Source organism: Terrapene carolina, unplaced genomic scaffold (assembly GCF_002925995.2).
Source record: "Terrapene carolina triunguis isolate 2854851 unplaced genomic scaffold, T_m_triunguis-2.0 Scaffold211, whole genome shotgun sequence".
In the NCBI taxonomy this organism is placed as follows: domain Eukaryota; kingdom Metazoa; phylum Chordata; order Testudines; family Emydidae; genus Terrapene; species Terrapene triunguis.
Window position 1 is genome coordinate 14,303,905 of NW_020664562.1, and position 25,441 is coordinate 14,329,345.

The following is a 25,441-nucleotide window of genomic DNA, read 5'->3' on the forward strand; positions in this document are numbered from 1 at the left end:
TATCTGGTCTGTGCATCCACGCCCTTTCCGAAAACCAGCTTGCTCTTTTCTGAGAACGCTATCAACTGCCTCTGATATACGCTGGACTATGATCTTACACAATATTTTGCTTGGCACAGATAAAAGTTTGATACCACACCAGTTATCACTGAGAGTTCCTTTCTTTGGTATCTTCACTATAACCCCATTGGTCCACTCATCTGGCACTTTCCCTTTCCCAGACTGATGTAAATAGAGGGGCCAGGATAGATGCTGCTAATTTAGGATTTACCTTGAACAATTCTGCATTCAAGTTATCCTTACCAGGAGCTTTCCCATTTTTTAAGGATTTAATGGCTTGAATGATCTCTTCCTTAGTTGGGGTGTCTGCATTGATATTAAGATCTTCTTCTGCCTCCTGGATGTTTGCTTCCTCTTTAGGTGGCTCCCTGTTCAGCAATTCTTTGAAATGCTCTGTTCAGCACATTTCTTGTTCTTTTTCGGTTGTTAGTAGCTGTCCTTGTTTGTTCCTGATGAGTGTTTGTTGGTGTCTTCCGTTTACCGCTGATAAGCCACGTCATTTTGTAGACGGTTCCTTGTTCACCACAAGCAGCTGCATCCTCTGCTTGTGTTGCCAGATTATCAATATAATGCCGTTTGTCCGCTCTCATAAGACGTTTGACCTCCCAGTGTGCCTTGCTGTACTGCTCATGGTATTTGTCCCTTAACTTCTGGGATTTTGTGTCTAAAACTTTTTTCTTCAGGGCTCATCTGGTTTCCATGGCATTCCATGTGCCGGGTGTAATCCACTCCTTCCTTCTCTTCTGCTTGTAGCCTAGACAGGCTTCACTGCTCTGTTTATAAATTGCTGTTACTTTGTCCCACTTCTTGTTGATCTCCTCATCTGCATTCCCCTCCTCTTCATCAAGGTCTGCAAGTGCTTGAAACCTGTTCTTTAACTGCAGAATGAAGGCTTTCTGTATTTCAAGGGACTTTAGCTTGTCAATATCATAATGTCTATGTCCCTTGTTTGGTGGTCCCACACTTCTCTCTTTTAGCTTGATGGAGGCTGTCACAAGGTGGTGGTTGCTGCCAACATCTGCACCCCTTCTCACCTTCACATCTGTCAGTGAGCGTCGCCATTTGCCATTGATCATGATATGATCAATCTGGTTCTTATCTCTGCCATTTGGAGAACACCATGTCAGCTTGTGAATTTCACGATGTTCAAATAGTCCACCGATGACTAGGTCATTCATATTACAGAAATCAACAAGCCTTTCTCCGTTTTCATCATAGTGCCACACCCATGTCTTTCCATTGCTCTGTCGTTGTTTGTGTTGTCCTTACTGACCTTGGCATTCGGGTCTCCCATGACGATAGTTAGGTTGTGGCGTGGTACTCTCTCTAACGCTGCCTGTAGTGTAAGGTAGAATTTGTCCTTTACTTCTTCATCATGGTCATTTGTTGGAGCATAACACTGAATCAGGGTGATATTATTGTGTTTCCCTTTAAATCTGGCTCTCATGAGTCTGCTGCTGATAGATTTCCATTAAAGCAGGGAATGCTCCACTCCCTTCTTCAAAAGGATGGCAACACCCTCATGGTGTTGTCCTTCATCCCACCCAGAAAACAGCAAAATTTCTCCCGAGGCTGCTGTTAATCTTCCTGATCCCGTCCATCTGCTCTCGCTGACACCCAGGATGTGTAAGCTGTAGCTTCTCATCTCTGCTGTGACCTGAGCTAGCTTCCCTGCTTCGTTAAGGGTGGATTAATTAAGTCAACAGGAGAGCTCTCGCTGGAGTGCAGCCATAGTCTTATATTAATTTAGCTTAAGTTGGTAATTTACTGATTTGAGTTAAACTGACATAAGCAAAGGTTAAACTGATTCAGGTAGGTCTACATTATGGGGTTTGTACTGGTTTAACCAGAGCAATTTTTAAATTAAACTAGTGTAGTTCTCTAGTATAGTAACACCTTCCCTCAGAATTTCCTGTAATGATAAACAGGACTCTTCATAATAAGTTTGATTTTAGATGTTTTAAATATAGGCATTCAGTTAGATAACTTACCAATTTAAAATCTGGGCCCTATAAAAGGTCAATCCTAATACTATAAATGAGGAAGCCAAAGGGGTGTACAGAATAAAAATTTCAGTCTTCATGTGACACTGTCATTGACCAGGAGATGGCACACTTCTCTTAGCAGTCATTGTTTGGGACTCACATGTTAGACCAAGGGTAGGCAACCTATGGCACACATGCCAAAGGCAGCACACGAGCTGATTTTCAGTGGCACTCACACTGCCCGGGTCCTGGCCACCGGTCCGGGGGGCTCTGCATTTTAATTTAATTTTAAATGAAGTTTCTTAAACATTTTCTTAACCATTTGTTGTATGTAAAGTAAATAATAGTTTAGTTATATATTATAGACTTATAGAAAGATCTTCTAAAAACATTAAAATGTATTACTGTCACGCGAAACCTTACATTAGAGTGAATAAATGAAGACTTGGCACACCACTTCTGAAAGGTTGCCGACCCCTGTGTTAGACTGTCTAAAAGAGTTTGTCTTGATACTGTATTATTATCCTTACCTCTTTGTAAAGTGGTTTGAGGTCTATAGATTGAAAGCACCATATGAGCTAAATAGTATTCCTATTATGACAATCACTGTGTTTGTAGTAGGAAGTATTACACCATCATAAAATAGGTCTCTTCCTAATTTTAATTAATTTAAACCTATTACAATCTCAATTTACACCTGCTTTGAATCTGCTAATGGATGGGAAAATCATGCTTTATCCTTAGCTTTATTTCTGTACTGCCACAGAAATCAAAGTCAATGTCCTGGAAGCTGTGTAGTTAAATAGGAAAAAAATTTCCTTCCCCAAAAGAGTAAATTTGTGCTAGCACATAATGTTAGACACATCAGAGAGTAGAGAAGAATATTGACTATCTGCAAGGAAGAGGTGTTTGAGCCCTGAACATGACATTCCTGTTTCCAAATGTAAGAACAATCTTATTTGTAGTCACCAAGTTTACGTACAACTGTAACTTCCACTTTGGACCAAGCTTAATTGGTTAATTTAGAAAAATGCACAGGTCTGAAGATGTGTACAATATTTAAAGTCATGTAGCTTTTGAAGAACATCAGCAAAAAAGAAGCTATATTATACCCAAAAGGAGAGAGTCTTAAAATGTAAGTAGATGCCCTCACTAATCCTACTCATTACTGCCTCTGATATGGAAAGGTGCTACATGAGAATCTGCTGCCCTATGCAGTGCAAACCTCTATGTATTTGCTAGCTCTAACTGAAAAATTCCAGGAGGAGGTAGGATTAGTGTGCAGGTATTTATATAAATCACTAGATTTTCTAGGCTCTGCCATGAGGATGTGTGGTTTAATACACAAATCCAGTTAAGTAATAAATCACTTCCCACTCTTCCTGATGATAAATGTTATCCATTTGTGGCATGTCTGACCTGAGAATGCAGTTACATAGTAAAATGTAAGCGTTCAGTACTAAGGTGTAAGACCTGGTATTTCATGTCCCTCCTACCCCCCTTTTTTCATTAGAAGGAAAATTCCCCCTCCCTGCAGCCATAGCCATCTTTTCCTTGCCACCCCCAAACAAATGTGTTTACACATTCATATTTCTTGTTCCTTAAAGGTAGTCTCTTTCTCCCCTAACTCCAGAATTAAACTTACCATAGTAATGATCATTTTACATCCTACTATATATATATCACACACACACACCCCACCACCAAGGAAGAGAGTGAGTAAATAAGACAAAGGGACAGAAGCAGAGGCAGTAGTGGTTTTTTTTTTTTTTTATTAAAAAGCCCACTACACAAAAAACCAATCCTGTCCATAATATAAAAGGTTTTTTTTTTTTTTTATTTAAACAAATGTGTCTTGAGAGAAAACTTAACAGGATCTGAGTTTGAGTTTCCTTATTGCTACTAATATCCAAAAGTATACTGATGTATTTGTTTTTGATTTTCTGTAGCCAACTATGGTGCAGTAACTTAATTCCTCACTGTGCAAGGGTAGCATGGAATGGACCCTATTGCTAAAATAGCCAGGCATATTTTCATGAGCCATTTGTGCTAATTATCTATAGTCCTATCACCGGGCCAGAGTTTTACATTCAAGAATAGTGTTACTGTGCTGTCATAATGAGTAATAAGAAAGAGGTAAAGAAACACTAGGCTTAAAACTGCCTCTTTTTTAGTAAGCTATCATCTATCCAGCAAAGATTGATTTTTAATTTACCATCTCATTTTCCCTTCTTGACAAAACTTTCTCACTTTTCCCCCCCCCCTTTTTTCAGTATAACTTCTTGCCATTCATATTTAAATTTAAACAGAGTTCTGTCCGGAATGTGAAGGATTTTAAAAGTATCAGGGTTTTAAAAAAAAAAAAAAGCAAGTTGAGTTGTGAGCTTGAAGAATGTCAAGTGCTGGGTAAAGAACTACTGATGTACCTTTACTTGAAAGGGAATTTTGGTTTTTTCCTACTATAAATTTCTGCTTACCGTATGCATAAACAGTCGGGCTTAGTTTTAGTCATCGTTCATCTCTACAGCTCTAACTTTTCCAAGTAATTTGTGGAGATGGTGCTGCTCTCTTTTGTAGTGAGCAATGGGATTTGGGATCATAGGAGTCAGTTTAAATATATTTTTAAAGATGGCAAAGGGGTGCATATAAGAAATGCAGCCTGGGACAGTGTATCTTTAATGTGACCTGCTTGGCACTAAAATGAACTTGCTGTGCCCCAATAAGATGGAGATTTAGCCAGCTCATTATGCAATGCTCATTTGCCTATTAGATTATACTTGAACAACCCCCTCCCTCAAACAGAATTCTTCTGGGCAAGTAATACATGTGTATTTCCCCAAAGAGTCAGGAGAGAAAGCAAAATTATCTACCTACTCCTGGTCAGAAGAGGGAACACCAGGAATCCATCCCAAAACCATTAAGAAGGTTTTCTAGTAGTCCTTCCCAAGAAAGAAGATCTACATTTTTCCTTACTTTTAGACTAGATTCTTTTAATCTCAACAAGCACTTGTTTTTAAAAAACACATTCCAAGCTGAAGACATGATTTTTAATTGTCTACATGAGGCCATTTTTACATTACAAATTTTACATTTTATTAGAAAAACAGATTTTACTATGTCAGTCTCCCTAGATTTCACTATAATACAGTTTACACAAGTAAGTACTGTACCTAAATATGAAGGTCATTCTCCAAGTACAAGAGACATACTTAAGGAATCACTTCATGGAGAGTTTTGTTAAGTGTGAACAATAAACCAACAAAATACAATGGAGATTTATTCAAGTTTTGACTTACATACAAATGTTTCCCCCCTACAAGATCTTATGTGGCCGGAGGACAAATGACTTCAACCAAGCTACACAAACTGCCTACTGCATAGGCTTTAGTTATCTGTGTACTTGAAAACAGAATTAAAAGCTGAATTTACCAGGTAAGATACTACACAAGTGTTCGTACAATTGAATTTTAAACAAGGCAGCCTTTAATTACCCATTTTTCCACAAGTAAAAAAAAAAATAATAATAATTTCAGCCTGTCACCATCTAATGACTTTCTTGTTTTTGACAAGTTTTGTCAAGACATGCACCAAAATCCAATTTGGGAGTAAATAAAACCACATTTGCAAGTTATATATGCAGTTTGGCTTTCAGTTACACAGCTTGCTGCAATAGTAATAAGTGACATAAAAATGCAAAAATTTGCAACGCGAAGGGAGAGGTAATTACGGCTTAATTTCTTCACACTGAAACAGAGTACAAATAGCTTATTACTCAATGTGCAAAAAATCCTGCTGGGGGACATAATGGACTTTGCATGAATAGTTGTCAAAATTAGGTATGGAAACCAGAGGATACAAAGGGCTTAAATACTTGTAATGTTATAACTAAAACCCATGCTTTTTGTACACTACATGATTAATGATGCTGAATGTTATTTCAGCTCCCAGGCACTGAATCAACACATCAATCTGTAGTAACTCATGCTGTACCTCAACCAAATGCTGGACCCATTGATATCAATGCAATCAAAACTACATTTTTCAACAATTTTCTAGGTTTTATGGAAAATTCCAAATGTTCAAGATTCCTCTGAACTAACGGACAATGGCACTTGTTGCTGAACGAAGCAGTTCTACTGAAATAACATTAGGAAAGCCAGAGGGACAAGAGGGGCATTTTTGGTTACTAGATTAACTAGAAATGTCTATCCTGAGTATTTTAAATAAATTATCTGAAACCAACCTGCTCTTTGGAATCACAAACTTATTTTCCTCTAAATAGCAACATTATGGGGTTAGCTTCTGCCCTTATAAACTGTGAATTGTAAATATGCATTTTATATTATTAAAATATGGATTACATTATTTGAAGAAAAGAATCAGTAGCAGCCAGCTCCTATTCCTCAAATTCTTTAAGGACACTTCAAGTTCTGCTTTTTGTGCTTAAAAAATGGTCTTTTACAGTTGTACATTTTTAATAAAGTCTGGTAAATGTCTATCAAATAACATTAGCTGAAGGACTGGATTCATCGATTTAACTTTTTAAAAAAAGCATAGTATGCTAAAGAGGATGAAATAGCAAGATGTGATATTAGGCACCTTGCATATAAAGAGATTGCAAACAAACTAGAAGCATTTAAAAATTAGAGTTACTGGTTTGTGGCAACAAGCAAATTATGGATAGTTTTATAGGAGTAAAAGTCAGTTTAAATCAGTGTGTACAAAACCAACATCCTTAAGTTTCAGGAAAAAAACAGGCCCCTTTTGAAGTCGTGTGCCCCTTAGAATGAGCTATAAAGCTAGCATTGGTGCTCTTAGGCTCCATCACTCTCCATAAACAATTTAGTACTGCAGAAAGTTCTGTCTATTTCATAAAAACACCCTTCATACTTTGTTGCTATGGTTTCTCAGCTTTAACTTAAACCCAGTAACCTTATCAATACTTTCTATTCAAAAATTTGGAAAACAGAAACTGGCATGTTTTAGCTGTACGATGTAAACACACACTAATGGCAACTTTTTTATGAAAGGATCATTTTTACATTTCTTGTAAGCATTTTGTCATCTGCCCCACAATCTCACTCTAACTGCAGTTATTACAAACAAATTGTATTTAATACGTTTTACCCATTAGAACAGTCCAAATTAAAAAAATTACACAAGCAATGGGAAATAGAAAAATACTTCTTTTAAATACCATAATTAAGAAGAAATAGCTCTTATCTAACAGTATTCAACAAAGTTTGAACTCTAAGGTTTCCTTTAAGCTAATATAAATAAAACATTGAGTTCAATAATGAACAGTTTATACTATACACTTATGAAAAAGTAAAACCTATTAAAAACCATGTAAAACAAAATTTTCTTAATACAGCCTAAGAATTAAGACTTCAAATTTTACTTCCAGAGAAGGAACCTAAATACCAATTGATTCAGAGAAGAATTTGAAACCTTCAGAGTGTTCAAGAATAAAATGGCCACAATATTGTTTTGATTCATTCAAACCTATCTGATCATATTGGTAAACTGTATGGCTAATTTTCAGCAAAACTAGGTTTTCTACTGCAATTTAGTACTAAAATACATCTAAACAGCAGGTTTAGTACATCTAAACCTCAACTGTTAGATTGTCATTCCACCAGAAATCTTTTTTAAAAAAATAAGCAAATACTTTTACAGCTGTCAGCAAAACAATGCTTTTGTTAAAAGATCTTTAATTATCACCTTTTGCTAAAACTAATACATTTTAGACCAAGCCATTCCATTTGTGCAAGTTAAAGTACAGTACATTTTGGTCAAAATGTTTCATGCCTCAAAGTGTAACAATGGACAGATAGTGAAGCTGTTAGTGATTCTACACAAAAAATGTGAGGCCTTTGCCCAGAGATTGATTTTTCAGACTGCAGAGTGCATGTATACTATATAAAGTGCTTCTGCTAGTAAATTATATTGGCAATAGTTAGTCTAGATGTCCATTTATTCTTAAAAGCTTCATTTGGTAATCTATCCTTCCCTCCCCATCTCCCATCCGCAGGAACAAGGCACCTTCAGCTGTAAGAGATAGACTACCCAACTGCGAAGGGTTAAGCTAGAAAAACGTGTTCACAGTGGTGTTAAGCTGCTGACTACTTTTCACCTGACACTATCTTCCATTGAGCTTTAAGGTTCATGTGTTATTGAAATCACATTTGGAAGAAGCTTTACTTTTTGTTTAGACAGCTGAATCTCACTTACGGAGATTAAAGTTTTATACCCCAAACCATAAATTCATAATATCCTCAGGCATACAAGACCAGCTTGTTGAGTGCTTTACTGTGATTTGGGAATTCTGATGTGAAATTTTAAATATATTTTGTCATTTACATAGGGCCAGAAGTCATACTGATGCACTTAAGCCACCAGATTTTATTTACAAGTAGCAACACATATTGTCTGATGTTATTAGACCTAATCACTTGTATTTTGCTTTTATATATTTGTCTCTACCATCTGCTACTCAACCTTACAGTTAATTATGCTCAATGCATTTACAAGTTTAATATTACTGAAACAAATAATAGGACATCTTAAAGCACAACTAAGTTGTTTTCTTGGAAACATTAACCCCATTTTATATTAATTATGGCCTGATAGAAGGAATTAGCCATTATAGCACTGAAATGGCAAGTAATATTTTAAAAGTAACTTATGAAGAATTATTTCTAATGGTAGAATTTAAGTTTTGAACTAGATTAATCTAAGACTAATTTTTTTCTAAGGGGCTTCTTCTGAAAGCCAAGTTGCAAACAGAACACATCGTCATCACTAATGAACTTCTATATAAAACTATATTCAAGTAGACACCATTTATCAGGTTTCCACAAGATGTTTTACACGTAAATTACAAAAGCAAGTAATCCACTAACATTAGGTAACAGTCACAACAATGGTTATACACTTGTACAAGGCATAGATACTAAAAATTGCCTTTATACCACTGTAGACATGAAGGATCTTTTATGAGCAGGAGGTACTCAGACAATTCAGACCAAATGTGAGTTGGCCTCTTGAAAGAGTCTCTCTCATCACATCAACTTTGATAACTGTTGGGATTAAATGAACACCTCTTAATTATCCATGGAGGAACTCTACTACTATTCTTCTGTTCAAGTCCTGCTGGTCTAGCGTTTAATCACCACTTGCTCATATGCTCCGGATCCTACCCTGAAAAAATAATGCAAAATAAGTTTTCAGTTCTAATTTAAATGGAAGATACTAACTAATACTGAATATAGAACAATGGAATTTTTGTTTCCTTAAAAATTCAGAGAAAAAACAAAATGAAAAGCATTTTCAGATGTCTATTTGAATGTATAAAACTGTTATAGTACAACAGCAGAACATGCAGGTTAGAAAATGCCTTATGGCATTGATCAATAATTGTTTTCATTTATATATTATAATATATTTATATTTTCAGGCAAGTACAACAGATGATATTTCCCTAGTACACAGTGGTTATGTATGGCCTATTGTTTAAAAAACACTTAAGTCTCACAAAGCCAGTAAAGTTGTATTATTTACCAGAGAAGAAATAAAAGCATCAGTTCCCTCAATCTGGTTACAAGGAGGCACCTGTAGTCAATAATTGGATGGTGTCATGAATTAGTCTTTGACTATGTCTACACAGACCCACAGTGCAGACTATGGAGTGTGAATTGCAGCATGCACCGAATTGTTGAGCTCTAGTTATCCTGCGTGGATGCTGCTGGTATGAACTAAAAGGTTGCTAGTTCACATGAACACAGCCCTCTTTCAAACAGGACTATGTTAATGCAAATTACCTTTTAGTTCATGCCACCAGTGTCCAAACAGGGCAATTAGAAGGCAGCATGCTAGCATGCACTGCAATTCACAGTTCTGAACTGCAGGACCAGGTAGCCCTTAGACACAGAATTAAGTCTCTTGCTGCCTTCCCCCTTTACAGAGCACACTGTCACTTGTGTGGTGTGTGCACAACAAAAACACTAACCCAGGAACCAAACCCTGCAACAAACCCCAGTGCCAACTATGTCCACATATCTATTCAAGGGACACCATCATATGACCTAACCACATCAGCCATACCATCAGGGTCTCGTTCACCTGCACATCTACCAATGTGATATATGCCATCATGTGCCAGCAATGCCCCTCTGCCATGTACCTTGGCCAAACCGGACAGTCTCTACACAAAAGAATAAGTGGACACAAATCTGACATCAGGAATTATAATGTTCAAAAACCAGTAGGAGAACACTTCAATCTCCCTGGTCACTCAACAACAGACTTCAAAGTACAGATTCCAATGAGAAACTGCAGAACTGGAATTAATTTGCAAACTGGACACCATCAAATTAGGCCTGAATAGAGACTGGGAGTGGATGGGTCACTACAGAGAGACTAACAAATTGATTTAGTTTAAGGTGCCACAAGTACTCCTAGTTGTTTTTACAAAAACTAATTTCCCCTTGCTAAATACTCACACCTTCTTGTCAACTGTTTGAAACGGGCCACCTTGTTTACATTGGTTCATTAACACTACAAAAGTGATTTCCACCCTTTCTTGTCAACTATTGAGAATTGCCTACTTCCAACTTAAATTGGCTCGTTAGCATTGACCCTCCACTTGGAAAGGCAACTCCTGTCCTTTCATGTGCTGTGTATTTATATCTCTCTACTGTATGTTCCACTCCATGCATCTGATGAAGTGGGTTTTAGCCCACGAAAGCTTAATGCCCAAATAAATTTGTTAGTCTCTAAAGTGCCACAAGGACTCCTCGTTGTTTTTGCTGATACAGACTAGCATGGCTACCACTCTGAAACCTATATCTGTATAGTCTGCTTGAGAGATCAAAAATGAAAGAAGCAGGAAGGGTACGTCTCAGAATTTACAAATATTTGAAGGATGAAAACAGAGAAAAAAGATTAATTATATCGAAATAAGAGTAGCAGCTGTGGGATTAAATTGAAGGGAAAAACAAATTGAGTATCAGGAAAATATCAGAGTTTAGATACTAAAAAAATAGTCAAGACTGACAGGAAAAAGGCCTCCTGAGAGCAATTAGCCTACGGAATAATTAGACCCAGAGGAAGTCTATAAGGCCAACATTTTCGAACCTGGATGCTTACAGTTAGGCTTTTGAATACATATTCAGATACCCAGACTGAAATTCAGGTCACTTCCAAGATGCTGAGCAACCCCAGCTCCCAAATGTTCAGCACCTCTGGGTGCCTAAATATAGATTTAGGAACTTAACTTTAAGCATCCAGGTTTGAAAATGTTGCCTTGTGTTATCCATATCATCTGATTCATTGAGAAAATGGAACTGGCATATATCAGAAACAAAATATTCATAAAAACCTAGTACAATATGCTTTTGCTAACTGATACCTAACAAGTATTAATGGTTCAAACTACATACCTATTGGGTAGATGATGACTTCCAAAAGAAGTACTCCCCCCAGGGCCCACAAATAATCTCAGCCCTTCTTCTACAAAGGAAAGAAGTTAACATGTTTAAATATGACACCATCAATGTTGCCAAACAAATATTCTCTAAAGAATCTTTTTAAAAAACATTTTAAAATCCATGAACTTTGTAAACGATATTTAAAAACGTTTGCATCTGAAAACAACTGGGACCCAATCATAATAAGCTGTGCTTCAGGGAAGGCAATTTTCTTGTAGGATTGCCCCTGCCCTTTTCTGCACAGACTTAGTTAAAGTGATGAGCCCCAGGGGCACAAAGCCCAGCAACCTTCCCCGCCTCTCAGGAGACAGCAGCAGCCAGGAGTTTTCCTGTAATGGTCTATAAACACACCCTACCCGCACTGGGAGTAGGAGCTGGGGTGTGTGTTCATTAAATTAGTGCATTTGGGTCTCTACTGTACTGTACGTCATCTTTTCAAGTTTTTACTTGTTTTCCCCATATATACCTTCTGCACTGGAGTCTAAACTGAAGTCTTGACTCTGCAATATTTTTTCAACGATATCATCTGCATCTACTCTGGTGGCATCAACCCGCTTCAGTTGTGACTCTACAGAGTCTTGCTTCACTGGATGCCTGTCAGGATAAATACATTTAGAGATTCTAAAAACTAATTGTCATTACATTTAATTCAGAGTACTGTCACTATAAGAAGCCTTTCAAGTTATGTTAAGTGTACCTGCTGAGTTTTTCTGAAGATATATCTTTAACAGGAGTATCAAAATTATCATCAGTTACTTTTGGTTCAGTCTCTTCACATGGCTCTAGAATACTTCCAATTCCTGTAGACGTACTTCCCACTGAGGTGTTTCTCCTATGGCAGAGATCAGAAAAACTGGATGATCTGGAGTGACATGTGCTATACCCTATTGGAAAATAGAGAAGAGAGCCACATTAGTTACATTATTAACGGCCAGGGCTGTGCTTTTCTCCACTATTTGGTTTGTTTTTACTCCTGACGAGAGCCTACACATGTTTTAAGAAGCTACATACACTCTCACACTCTATCCAATTCACTTAGTATATTTTCCTTCGGAGTCTTCATCATTCTTCTCTCTGCCTTCTTGGATGGTATCTTCATCAGCTTGAACACATTCTGGAGTTTTCTTTTCAGATTAAGAAAGAAGTGTATTAAGTAGGAATGCATTTTTCCGTGTGGATGACTGTAGCGATTATCAGATCTTTTTCATATCTGACTGACTAATTTTGCCTTTATGGTCAGTGTTGGATTTTTTCAGGTCTTCCTTTAAAATTTTTTCTTCTATTTCTTCACTTCCTGCATCTAGAGACATATATCCAGAGCAAACATGCTTTGGTAATTTTGTTCATGTAAAAGAAGGATGAAACTTGATAAAGTTCAAGTCTTTCCCTTTCAGTATTTTATGGCATTATCACGGATTGATTTTTGCCAGTTTGTGAATTGTGAAGACAAATAATTTCAGGTGCAGCATCTGATGTTAACGAGCTGCTGGAAAAGGAACATAAGGGACATTGCAAAAAAATTTCTATTGCAGGTTTGTCTCCTCATTGTTCTGCTCCACCACATCAGACAATTTCATTGAACTTACACATTTGATCTTGACTCAGAGTAATCTAGTTTTTAACCTTTTGGGATGAGCATGAATCCTTTCTATCTTGCTCATTTATCAACTCTTGAAAATGTTTTCATTTTACTTTAGAAGAATTACTAGCTTCCATTACTTGATTTTATTCAGTTGCTCCTTCCCTATCACTTCTTTCAAGGCAGGTGGAATCAGATAAAGTCATACAATGATGGCTGGTAATCACTAGTCTTTCATTTGTGGTATGATCAGCAATTTAATGTCTACTACAGTTAGAAGGAGAATTTATCATCTAGTGAATTCAACACTTTGAAGAATGAGAAATAAGGTGAGCTAGCCAGCTTTCTGCAGAACCATGTTATTAGATGCTCTGCCAACCTTCCGGATAGTGCTAGAGTCTAGAAAACTCAAGGGGTTGATTTTATAACTACCTAGTCCCCTTTTCAACTGATTGCATGCATTAGCCATGACCCTGTCTCCAATCACCAGTAACTCCACCCATTTAATTCTCATTTCCTAATCGACATAAACAACCCTGGTGTTTTCATCATCATTTCCCTTTTACTTTTTAGAACGCCTGAACCTTTTAGTCACAAATTAGAAACAGGTTCTAACATCAGTTATTTGTTAATAAAAGCTTTCATATACACTATGTCCATGTAAACATTACCGAGTGGCAAAGTTAAAAAAAAAACAAAAAAACACCTCTCCCTTTTCCAAAAAAGTAAGTCCCGCAAAAACCAGTAGGTGGGATTTTTCTTAATTAAAAAAAACAAACCAACACAAAATCAGGTAGTTCCACAACTGTTGGTAGTTTGGTTTTAAAAGGGTTCACAATTCAAAAGCCCTAACTAGGTAGAATGTTTTTTTACCCACAAGCAGCCTATTTATATCAAAATGCTTTGTGAAGCTTCTGAAATACCAAAGCTAATAAAACTAACTCAAAGGAATTCAACATCAACTTCTACCTGACAATTTTGATTGCTGGCTTGCATAGCTTGATGTTCTGGAATGTCCACATGCACCAAGTTCATCTGGGACTGATGCACTCTTTGCTGAGAGATCTACAATAAACGACAGTCAGAAAATATTGTTGAATCCAGCACTCAGTTTTTGGCCTACAGCTATTATCAGACAGATGTCAGACCTCACAAGATAAGCAGAATGGGACTTGATACTAGTTAGATAAGAAACCTCTAAGGAAAATCCAGGTGCTGCAAGAAATGTTGTCAGCGTTCAAGTACATGACACTCACCTGGACTATAAATAATTATTGATTCAAAGGAGAGCGTATCAGAGGGTACACAATTGGACAGCTTTTGGCTGAAGTACATTAATGACCAGAGGAAGCTGGGCCTTGAGTGAAGAGCCGATAACACTGCTTTTCCGGGGAAAGTGCCAACGCAGATGTGCTGGCCACTTTTCAAGCAGATACTTTTATAAAATTCTCTGTAGTTTCAGTTGACAGAATACCATTTCCTGTCCTAATCTCTGTCTAATATTGATGTGCACTAGTAAAATATATTGAGGCTCACCCTAGAGTTGCAGCATTATCTCTAGACTGATTCTTGCCTGCATATTTGTACCTGCCTCTGGAAATTTCCACTACATGCATCTGACGAATTGGGTATTTTTTACAGATCCAGACTAACACTGCTATCCCTCTGATACTTGAGCATTTTAATAGTAAGTGAACTGATTTCTATAGTTTGTCAGCTTTCAGTATGACAAATGCTAAGTGATTCTTAAACTTGTACCATTAAAAACCTTATTCAATATCTATCCATAACACACCAAATCACAAAAGAGTTAGCTAATTTTAAGGGCCAATACACCCATGAAAGCACGATCATTCATAAATTAAATATTAAGGGCCAGATTCTGCTTTTTAAATTCTCAATGCCATTGAGATTTGCTTAAGTAGCAGAAAATACGCTCATAAAATATTTTGAATTTTAAAAAGGGACACAGGCAATTGATCCGATTTCCCTTTCTTTCCCACTTTTAATAGAAATACTGCTCCATTACACCAGTGTAAATCCAGCACATCAAAGGAATTACTCTGCATTTACATAGTGGTACCAAGAGCAATATTGCTCAACAAAACAGAGTAGAAAGGGGATTTGGGATAAAATGTCCATGTCTGTTTAACATTCAAAATATTTCATGAATGTATTTGCTGCTACTTAGGTCTCAAACAATAATAAAACCAATAGCATTATTTCATACCTGATACACCCAGACGTACCACTTTCAAGTTCTCTCCACCTTTCCTGTCTTCATGTAAAGATTCCAATTCTCCAGCAATTGAGATGGACATTCCTGTGGAAGGAGGCCTGTAAGCAAATGCACAGAGATCAGGGTTTGCTTTTATCTGTGCTTGTCTCTTTTTGGAAGCATCATTGTGATTTGGGTGGTGGTGGGGGTTATAGGTTCAATTCACATTGGACTTCACTGGGGCTTAATAAGATTGTAGTATCAATAAATTTAGGAACACAGTCCCCCAGTTCCCTTTGTCCAAAACTGTTCAAATTCAGGGTTCCTTGCAAAGTTCATCCATTTTCTCAGCCTTCTGGGAGGACTGAAACTCTTGGAGGATCCATGGAAAGATACAGATACATCTTGTTGACTGATTGTTGGTTATTTTTTTTAATTGGAAGGGGAGGTGTTTGGTTTGGATTTAGTTTTTAATTAAAGTACTCCGAGCCCAGGATAGGCATTTTGAGTGTATACAAATGTTTCTATCCTTGGCAGAACACACAGGTTCAGTAAGAATAACCAAGTGTCCAGTGTCCCCTTTCCATAACATTTACATTACTAGAATGTAAATTTGTTTGCAGGGATATAAAGCGAGACACTTGACTCCAATTCTGACTTAAAATATACATGTATTTTATTACAAGACATTATTAATTTGTTTTACTTCAAGAGAGCCAATGTGGAATGAGTGACATTTAATACCACAGTACTAAGCTTATGATTACATGATAGCTGGCTAATCAAACAATAGCAGAGTTGAGTTGTTTGGTTTATTTCCAGCTGGAAATGCTTTTCATGGCCTGCCACAGCAATAATAATTTAACAACTGCCTCAATGGCCTCACCCACGTACATGGGGTCTATGGACAATGACAAGGTGTAGCAGGCATATTTCCTATTAAATCTTAATCCTTCTCTATGATTTTTTTTTTAGGTCAAATGCATACCTAAGCAATAGGTTTGCTTACACACATCCTCTCCCCCACAAGTAATGGGCATAAAGATACATACAACCAGAAACAGTTCAAAATATGAAAATGTAATAACTGAGCTATCCCATACGAAATATTCAACCAACATGCCAATTTTAACTATACTCAAGGAGATACAGTTTATTGAACACAAACTGGTTTCGCTACAGAAGAGTATCTACCACAAAATCATGGAGTCCGAGAGCCTCTGTGCTGTTGAGGCGGAGGAAAGTCTCAGGGAAGGAGAACATCAAGCAGGAGCAGAAGGAAACTATCCCATAGTTGGGAACCTCTTTCCAGATGTCCTGCTGTCCTCTCACACTAAGGATACCCCTCTGGTGGAGGGGACCCGAGTTATTAGGAAGAGATAGGTAATAGTAATGGGGGATTTGATTATTAGCAATACAATATAGATAGTTGGGTTTGTGATGACCGAGAGAACTACATGGTGAGCTGCCTGATGGGTGCGAAGGTTGCGGACCTCTCGAGGCATCTAGATAAGCTTACGTGCAGTGCTAGGGAGGAGCCAGTGGTGGTGGTACACGTAGGTAAAAATGACAAAAAGTAGGAGAGAGAGAGATCGTGGAGGCCAAATTTAGGCTGCTAGGCAAAAGATTAAAGTCCAGGACCTCCAAGGTAACATTCTCTGAAATGCTTCCAGTTCCACACCCAGAGCGAGTTAGACAGGCAGTAGCTGTAGCTGATTTTCATTTGATTAGAGAATTTGAAAAAGTTTCCATTTTCTAAGAAAACAGCCAGCTAATCAAAACAAAACTAAACAAAACCCCACATCTGGATCAGCTACAATATTTGCTGGGTTTGATTTGAAAGTTTAGTATTCCAGGAAAGAATTATATCATCAGTTTGGAAGATGATCAAGACTGAATAATTTTGTGAAGTAAAATACATTGTGAAGTAAAATACAAGTTTTAACACATAACCAAGAGATTCTTTTTGCTTTTATTGCAAGCCCCTAACATCAATTATACAACAGAAAGAGACTTTAAAGCCCTGTTAAAGGACTACTATAGAGAGCCCGATTAAATTTTTTTCTGGAGACAAAGTTATCCATAAATCTCAGATACACTTTTTATGGCAAAACAGAAAAAACTCAATTTAAATGTTGATTTCAACTTTATATGTACTAGTGTACAGAGAAAAGGAATAAATTATTTTATTAGAAAACTGGCTAGAATTTAGTAGCCCTTTGGGAATCACTGCTCTGAGTAATATCAGGTTAATGCAATCAGTGCCAGTGACATATGTAGAAATGTGGCAATAAGTAAATATAGGAGTGTGCAATAAACAGAGATAAAACAAACTCTGCCCTGCTAAACAAACTAAGATAATACATTTTCATCTCCTGTCCACTATGTAGTGGGTGAAATCCTCATCCTTCCACTCAGGCCCATTTATACCAGGTTAAAAAAGGGGCCAGAGCAGTGTACAAGGGATCTAATAGCCCTGGATCTGACCGGGGAGAACTCCCGCACTGTAGGAACCAAGGAAGATTGCAGGCGGGCCATACTCCGAGGTCACCCTCTCAAGCCTTAGTGTAGGGGATATGGCCACAGCATGTAACCCTGCAAAGATTCTGGTTGCCATAACTTAAACAGCCCCTTACTGCTGTCTACATTACATCAGAGTCTGCTTTGAACCTTGGAGCAACCCAGAATCTGGAGGGTGCAAATGGTAGCCTTAAAGCCACATCAGCTCCACACATCACATTAGGCTGAGAATACTGTGCTGCATCTTTTAGAATCCAGTCCAGAATATCTCCCAGTATATTTTATTTTAATACTTAATTTTTTATTAAATTTGTTTTATATTTTACACAACAAATAAAGTAGGGCTGTCAAGCGACTAAAATAATTGCGCAATTAATCGCACTGTTAAACAATAATAGAATATCATTTATTTAAATATTTTTGGATGTTTTCTACATTTTCAAATATATTGATTTCAATTACAACACAGAATAAAAAGTGTACAATGTTCACTTTATATTTATTTTTTATTACAAATATTTGCACTGTAAAAAACAAATGAAATAGTATATTTCAATTCACCTTATACAAGTACTGTAGTGCAATCTCTTTATCATGAAAGTTGAACTTACAAATGTAGAATTATGTAAAAAAAATAACTGCATTCAAAAATAAAACAATGTAAAACTTTAGAACCTACAAGTCCACTCAGTCCTACTTTAGCCAACTGCTCAGACAAACAAGTTTGGTTACGATTTGCAGGAGATAATGCTGTCCACGTCTTGTTTACAATGTCACCTGAAAGTGAGAAGAGGCGTTCACATGGCACTGTTGTAGCTGGCGTCACAAGATATTTACGTGCCAGATGCGCTAAAGATTCATATGCCCCTTCATGCCTAAACCACCATTCCAGAAGACGTGTCCATGCTGATGATGGGTTCTGCTCGATAACGATCCAAAGCAGAGTGAACCAACGCGTGTTCATTTTCATCATCTGTGTCAGATGCCACCAGCAGAAGGTTAATTTTCTTTTTTGGTGGTTCGGGTTCCGTAGTTTCCGCATCAGAGTGTTGCTCTTTTAAGACATCTGAAAGCACGCTCCACACATCATTCCTCTCAGATTTTGGAAGGCACTTCAGAATCTTAAACCTTGGGTTGAGTGCTGTATCTATCCTAAGAAATCTCACATCGGTACCTTCTTTGTGTTTTGTCAAATCTGCTGTGAAAGTGTTCTTAAAATGAACGTGTGCTGGGTCATCATCCGAGACTGCTATAACATGAAATATATGGCAGAATGTGGGTGAAACAGAACAGGAGACAAACTCCTTGGGAGAGAATTGTGTCACAAATTTAATTAACACTTTTTTTTTTTTTTTTTTTTTTTATTAAAAACGAGCATCGTCACATGGAAGCATGTCCTCTAGAATGGTGGCTGAAGCATGAATGTTTAGCATATCTGGCACGTAAATACCTTGCAACGCTGGCTACAAAAGTGCCACGCGAATGCCTGTTCTCACTTTCAGGTGACATTGTAAATAAGAAGCAGTCAGCAGTATCTCCTGTAAATGTAAACAAACAAGAAGTAGGACTGAGTGGACTTGTAGGTGCTAAAGTTTTAAATTGTTTTGTTTTTGAGTGCAGTTATGTAACAACAAATCTACATTTCTAAGTTACACTTTCATGATAAAGAGATTGCTCTACAGTACTTGTATGAGGTGAATTGAAAAAATACTATTTCTTTTATCATTTTTATAGTGCACATATTTGTAATAAAAATAATATAAAGTGAGCACTGTACTCTTTGTATTCTGTGTTGTAATAGAAATCAATATATTTGAAAATGTAGAAAAACATCCAAAAATATTTAATAAATTTCAATTGGTATTCTATTGTTTAACAGTGCAATTAATTTTTTTAATTGCAGTTAATTTTTTTGAGTTAATCATGTGAGTTAATTGCGATTAATCGACAGCCCTACTTTATTCACAAGGGGACTGACTTTGATCCAGATTAAGGCTCAGAAAGTAGGAAAATAAAATTAGAAATCCTCAAGGAGAAGACATCTGAGACACACTGACAGAATAAGAAGGTAGACATCAGATTTTTCAGATTACTATTATTCGCCTCTTTATTCTAGACTAGTTTTTAATCTTTGAGTGTCACCTAAGGTTTTTCTATCTTGTCCCATTGGATATTGTTTGAAAGGACTAAAAGAATAGTAGCTAACACTATAAACTGAAGAATTCTATACAATATTTTGAGTTTGTGCTCAGCACAATATACTGTTAATAGAAACATCATGTAACAGAACCACACCCCATCCTTAACTAGTTTAGTTAAGACTATCTGTCTTTCTCTTCCCCCATTAATTATAAAGTGCCCATTATCCTGGACTTCTAGCTTGGCATGTAAACAGTGGTTGAGCCTAAAACTGGCAATTTAGGAGTTCAGTTCAGTTCAGAGAGGATTTATAAATCATCCTAACATCTAGTTCATCTAATTTGAAGTTACAAATGTGTACATGTGTGACGTTATTGATATAATCTGGGACCATATAGATCATTGTTGCAACCAAGGTCCTGTAGTGGCACGCAAATCTTGTATAAAGGGGGTCAAATGGGGTGTCTAAGACAAGGTTATGGTTTACTGGTTATGATTAGGCTGTCTATATGTGTGTATCAATTTTGTAGTTGAAGTTATGAATATTGGCTCTATACTGTCTGTATTTCAAACTTATGCTATGCTGCTGGGTGACATCCCAGACAAACTGGTGTTAGCTCTGCCTAGCCTGCTTGATGGCCCATTAAGGACCATCAGCTATACAATGGACCCATTGAGAGAAGGCAAATATGCCTTGAGACTCAGCAAAGTATGCAGGAACTTGCCCATGTGACTCCAGACTCCATTTTGCTGTAATTTTCCACAGTAAGAACAAAGAGGTGTTCTTACACCTGGAAAAGACTATATAAGGCTGATTCCTCATCTCCATCTTGTCTTCAATCCTGCTTCATACCTCTGGAGGAACTTTGCTACAAGCTGAAGCTTTGAACAAAGGACTGAGGACCCATCCCAGAGACTTGATTTGAACCTGCAGTTTATTCTATCGCTGCTGCAAGCCTGAACCAAGAACTTTGCCATTACTGTATGTAATTGATTCCATTTAACCAATTCTAGCTCTCATCTCTATCTTTTTCCTTTTATGAATAAACCTTTAGATTTTAGATTCTAAAGGATTGGCAACAGCGTGATTTGTGGGTAAGATCTGATTTGTATATTGACCTGGGTCTGGGGCTTGGTCCTTTGGGATCAGGAGAACCTTTTTCTTTTACTGGGGTCTTGGTTTTCATAACCATTTGTCCCCATAACGAGTGGCACTGGTGGTGATCCTGGGAAACTGGAGTGTCTAAGAAGATTGCTTGTGAGACTCGCGGTTAGCCAGTGGGGTGAGACCAAAGTCCTCTTAGTCTGGCTGGTTTGGTTTGCCTTAGAGGTGGGAAAAACCCCAGCCTTGGGCTGTAACTGCCCTGTTTGAGGAATTTATCCTGAGTTGGCACTCTCAGTTGGGTTCCGCCAGAACCGCATTGTCACAACATGACATCCAAAAGTCTTACCAGTTCAAAATACTGTTTTTTTAAAATGAAGGCAAGTGTATAATTTTGCATTGAGTGTTAAAAGAAAGCAGCAGACAGCATACCATTAGGGGAGGGAAGGAGAGATATTTCTTAATATGAACTTTGAAGGATTAATGTTTCTCCTGCCTATACCTAAACAGCAGCTCTTTATTTTGGACATTGCTAAACTGGCTCAAGGGTCATGATTTTAAACATGTAACTCCTTTTGATTTGCAGTTACTTCCACTTTTTGACAAAATATTCTGAGAGATATACATGTAATCAAACATTAATTTCCCAAAACCATGTTAAATTTAAACTAAAAAAGTCATATCTAGAACTTGCATTTACAGGGTGTAATTTCATTTGAACAGCAGCCTGGATTGAATAAAAACCTAAGTACAAATAAAGTTCAAATTACTTGAATGGTTTAAACATAAGCCGGACAGATCTGGTTGAATAAGACAAAAGTGTTTAATAGCTAAGGCTATGAATCATTCATGGAGGTCACGGAAGTCACGGCTTCCGTGACTTTCTGTAAGCTCCGTGAATTTTGCAGCTCTGGTGCGGCTGACCCCAGGACCTCCGCAGCAGCTGGGAAGCCCCGGGGCCAGCCGCACCAGCCACTGCCCTGGCGCTGCCCCAGGCCGCTCCCCACCCAGACCAGCGGCAGGGGGGCCCCCGGGTCGCCCGCCCCTCCAGCAGAAGCATTGCCCCACGTTGCCCCGCCCCAAGCAGCAGTCTTCAGGAGCACCCCCTTTCTGGGGGGTAAGATTTAGTCACAGGTATTTTTAGTAAAAGTCATGGACAGGTCATGGGGCCATGACTTTTTGTTTATTGCCTGTGACCTGTCCATGACTTTTACTAAAAATACCCATGACTAAAATGTAGCTTTATTAATAGCTTTTAAGTGCAACTAGAAAATCTTGCCATTCAAAAAGCCATTTGGAACTAGAATTGAAGATAGCTTGTCATTTTTAAGAGATTGAAAGCGCTTTGTACATCTTTACAAGCCAGAAAAGTAGCATTAGGTTTTGTACTGTTCTGGTAATAGTGGTAGGTCTTACAACGATGCATCTAATATTTAAAAGCTTTTCCATTTAATGTTAATGAAAGTGGTCTCAAAAAAGCACATTTTAAAAATAAAAAACTAACCTTCAGAGTCCTACAAATATGATTTATGGTGGTAAACGCTGAATAGTATCTCCATTCCTACTGACCAGGTTATCTAAATTGTGTTTAGCAAACTGTGGCTTTGCTGGAAATAGGAATTTTCCCAATTGCACTGTTACAATTAGGCCACCCGCCAAGCTTGTATGACTCAGAATAAAAAGGAAAGAAGGCAAAATTTATCGTACTCACAACTACATTTTTCCCTAAGGTGCAGCACATGATTTTCTGCTATGTGGTTAGCTGCAGAAGTAAACACACAATGAAGTAGAGCTATTGTATTCCCTTAGCTACAAATCAAACACAGATCCTTGTTACAAAGCAGCGTATTTTCCTCACTACCACCTCCCTTCCCAAAGAAAGCATGACATTTTTTGCTATCTTACACAATGACCTTGGTAACAAATCTTTTTTATATGAAATCAGATCACACAGACTTTTGAATTTTAAAGAAATCATTTATAAACCTATGAGGTTTAGTTACTGAAAGATGTAATAGCTTTTCTAAAACGTAGGCATCAATAGAGTTCCTCTCCACCAACCAAGTTTACATAGGCTTTGTGCAGGGAACAGTATTTGCCCCAAGTGTTTTTCTGAATTTCTATAGCCTTTATAGTTTAAAATTTGATATATATTCAAGTAGAGAATATAAAGTATTTCAAGGCAATGAAAAAAACTGCCACTCAACTACCAGTATTTATATTCTGTTAGTCAGTATTCAGCTACCATTTAAATTTTTCATGTTTCTTTAATATTGTCACTTTGAAGATAAAGATTTGGACACGTACAACTTTAAACAAGAGTTGAGCCACTAAATTACAACTGAAATTCCAGACTCCATAGCGTTCATAAACTTACGTTTTAAAACATGGGTCTCCAGACATTAGCTGCATGCTGATCAATACCTACAAATCAGGAAAAACAACACACATAAGCAAAACAAAGAAAACACCATAAGGCAGCAAAGGAATTGATCTGTGATGTTATATGGTGTGTCAATAAGTAATACTCATTACCAAATTTGCATTTAAATTGAAAATATATGTGTGTATACACACACACACACACACACAGGATGGCCACATGCTTCTGTAAAGAAAACTAATTGTGTCCAAAATAATACTGGTACAGAAGAGAGTTAACCGCTATAAATCTTACATGGCAGTCTTTTAAACAAACCAAAAGCTACAAACTAGTGTTTGAAATAGTTACATTATCTCATTTCTACCTTAGGATTCTATAAAAGGACACAAGAAAATACAATAAAAATAAGTATCAACAGTAGGGGGTTCAAGAGAGAGAAGGACTGTAGGAGATCTCGTCCGTCCCCCTAGATCAACAATGTGAATGTACAAGGAATTCCATTTGCACATTACACCAGCAGCAGGCACATTACTCCGAATCATCATTTATTAAGAGTTTCTTATTAAATTGTCAAGAGACAAAAACTGGTTGTGCTACCATCATTGGGAAGGTCACAGGTGAAGGCAACCATAAAGGCAAATAATGTCATCAAACATCCATAAACACGGCAAGTCAGGACTCATTTGACCAAAAAGTTGACACCACCAGCAGCGTTTTCATAAATGTTTTCTGGAATAAAGAAACATGTTCTGGAGGAGCCTAGGACTGCCCCAAACAAGCAGAAACTGAAGACCTAAACTGTATAGTTACCTTGTGACTGATCAATCCCAGTGCCCCAACATCACAATTTAATCAAATTACACAAATCTGTCCCAAATTCTACTGATCCAAATGGATTAGAACAGAAAAGGATGGTGGTTCTAGATCACTCTCAGGGGTTCAAGATTTCAAATATTTCTACAAATTCTTTGGCACTGGTTAGAGAGTGAGTGGAAGGGGATTTCCATCTCCCATCACAATCCATGACTGAATGTTAAAGCTGGCTCGTTCTTTACAGAATTAGGCAAGCCAACTAAAGAAAAACTACCCTGAAAAGAACTAACTGCATAGTTACAAGAACATATAACTGTTACAGTATTTATATAAACTATGTCTACACTAGACTCCGATTGTCTTCTTATATTGAATTTACTTTGCATTGCCAATTCCTATTGGAATACGAAACTAAAATTAATTTAATACTTAAAAATGGTTCTCCAATATAGCTCACTAATCAGAGTTCCAAAACCGGCAAAAATAATCCACCAATTTGTTGCTTGTATGGATTTCACTTGGTTCTCAAAAATAAGGCTGAGATTTTCACTACATTATATTACTTACATGTCCAGTCTTCCTGTAGTAAGAGTGATTATTGACAGAGAGGATGTTCAGCAACAGCAAATATATTTTAAACCTTGTTAAATGCTTGGCTGTCATGTTTGTGGTTTTCAGTTCCACAACATATTAGTTCCTGTTTTTCCCTTATGCAGTTAATAGAAATGCACTTTTACCCCAGATAATATGATGGGAAAAAACCATGAATTACTTTGAGAATGGAATTATCCTGTCTGGTATTTTTGGTATCATAACCTTCCAATAAACAGCGACGAGTGGTATTTCCCGATCCAGCAAACTCTGCAAGGTTTAGGTCTGCAAAGCCCAGCTATTAAGAGAGAATGAAGAGTTAGATATCGTAGTATAATCCAGGGACACTTACTGTATGCACAATAATTAGTATTCATTATTAGCCTTTAATCACACTTGAATTAGAATGACTGCTTCATGCAGAAGGGATGGACTCAAAAAAAAAAGAAGGAAGTAGTTACATTAGAAAAAAAGAAAAAAACGGGTCTACAAAACCTCGTAAATATTGTTAGAATTGATACTGTTTAATATGATTAAATGCCAAATGCTGCTCAGCTGTA

General features: G+C 37.3%; 1 protein-coding gene across 3 annotated transcripts in view; it reads right to left on the minus strand.

The window, feature by feature from the left end:
* Positions 1-9,205: 9,205 nt before the first annotated feature.
* The window catches only part of LOC113407441 (protein FAM102B), a 43,826-nt gene continuing 27,590 nt past the window's right edge, over positions 9,206-25,441 (minus strand). For 2 of the 3 annotated variants that reach the window (XM_026655963.2, XM_026655966.1), the window contains exons 4-11: positions 25,063-25,179; positions 23,472-23,518; positions 15,346-15,452; positions 14,085-14,180; positions 12,234-12,420; positions 12,003-12,157; positions 11,489-11,558; positions 9,206-9,248 (exon numbers count right to left, since the gene is read on the minus strand). In XM_026655963.2, coding sequence (XP_026511748.1) covers positions 9,206-9,248; positions 11,489-11,558; positions 12,003-12,157; positions 12,234-12,420; positions 14,085-14,180; positions 15,346-15,452; positions 23,472-23,518; positions 25,063-25,179 — 822 coding nt within the window. The remainder of the gene's footprint in view (positions 9,249-11,488; positions 11,559-12,002; positions 12,158-12,233; positions 12,421-14,084; positions 14,181-15,345; positions 15,453-23,471; positions 23,519-25,062; positions 25,180-25,441) is intronic. The other variant, XM_026655965.2, reaches the window with a different exon arrangement.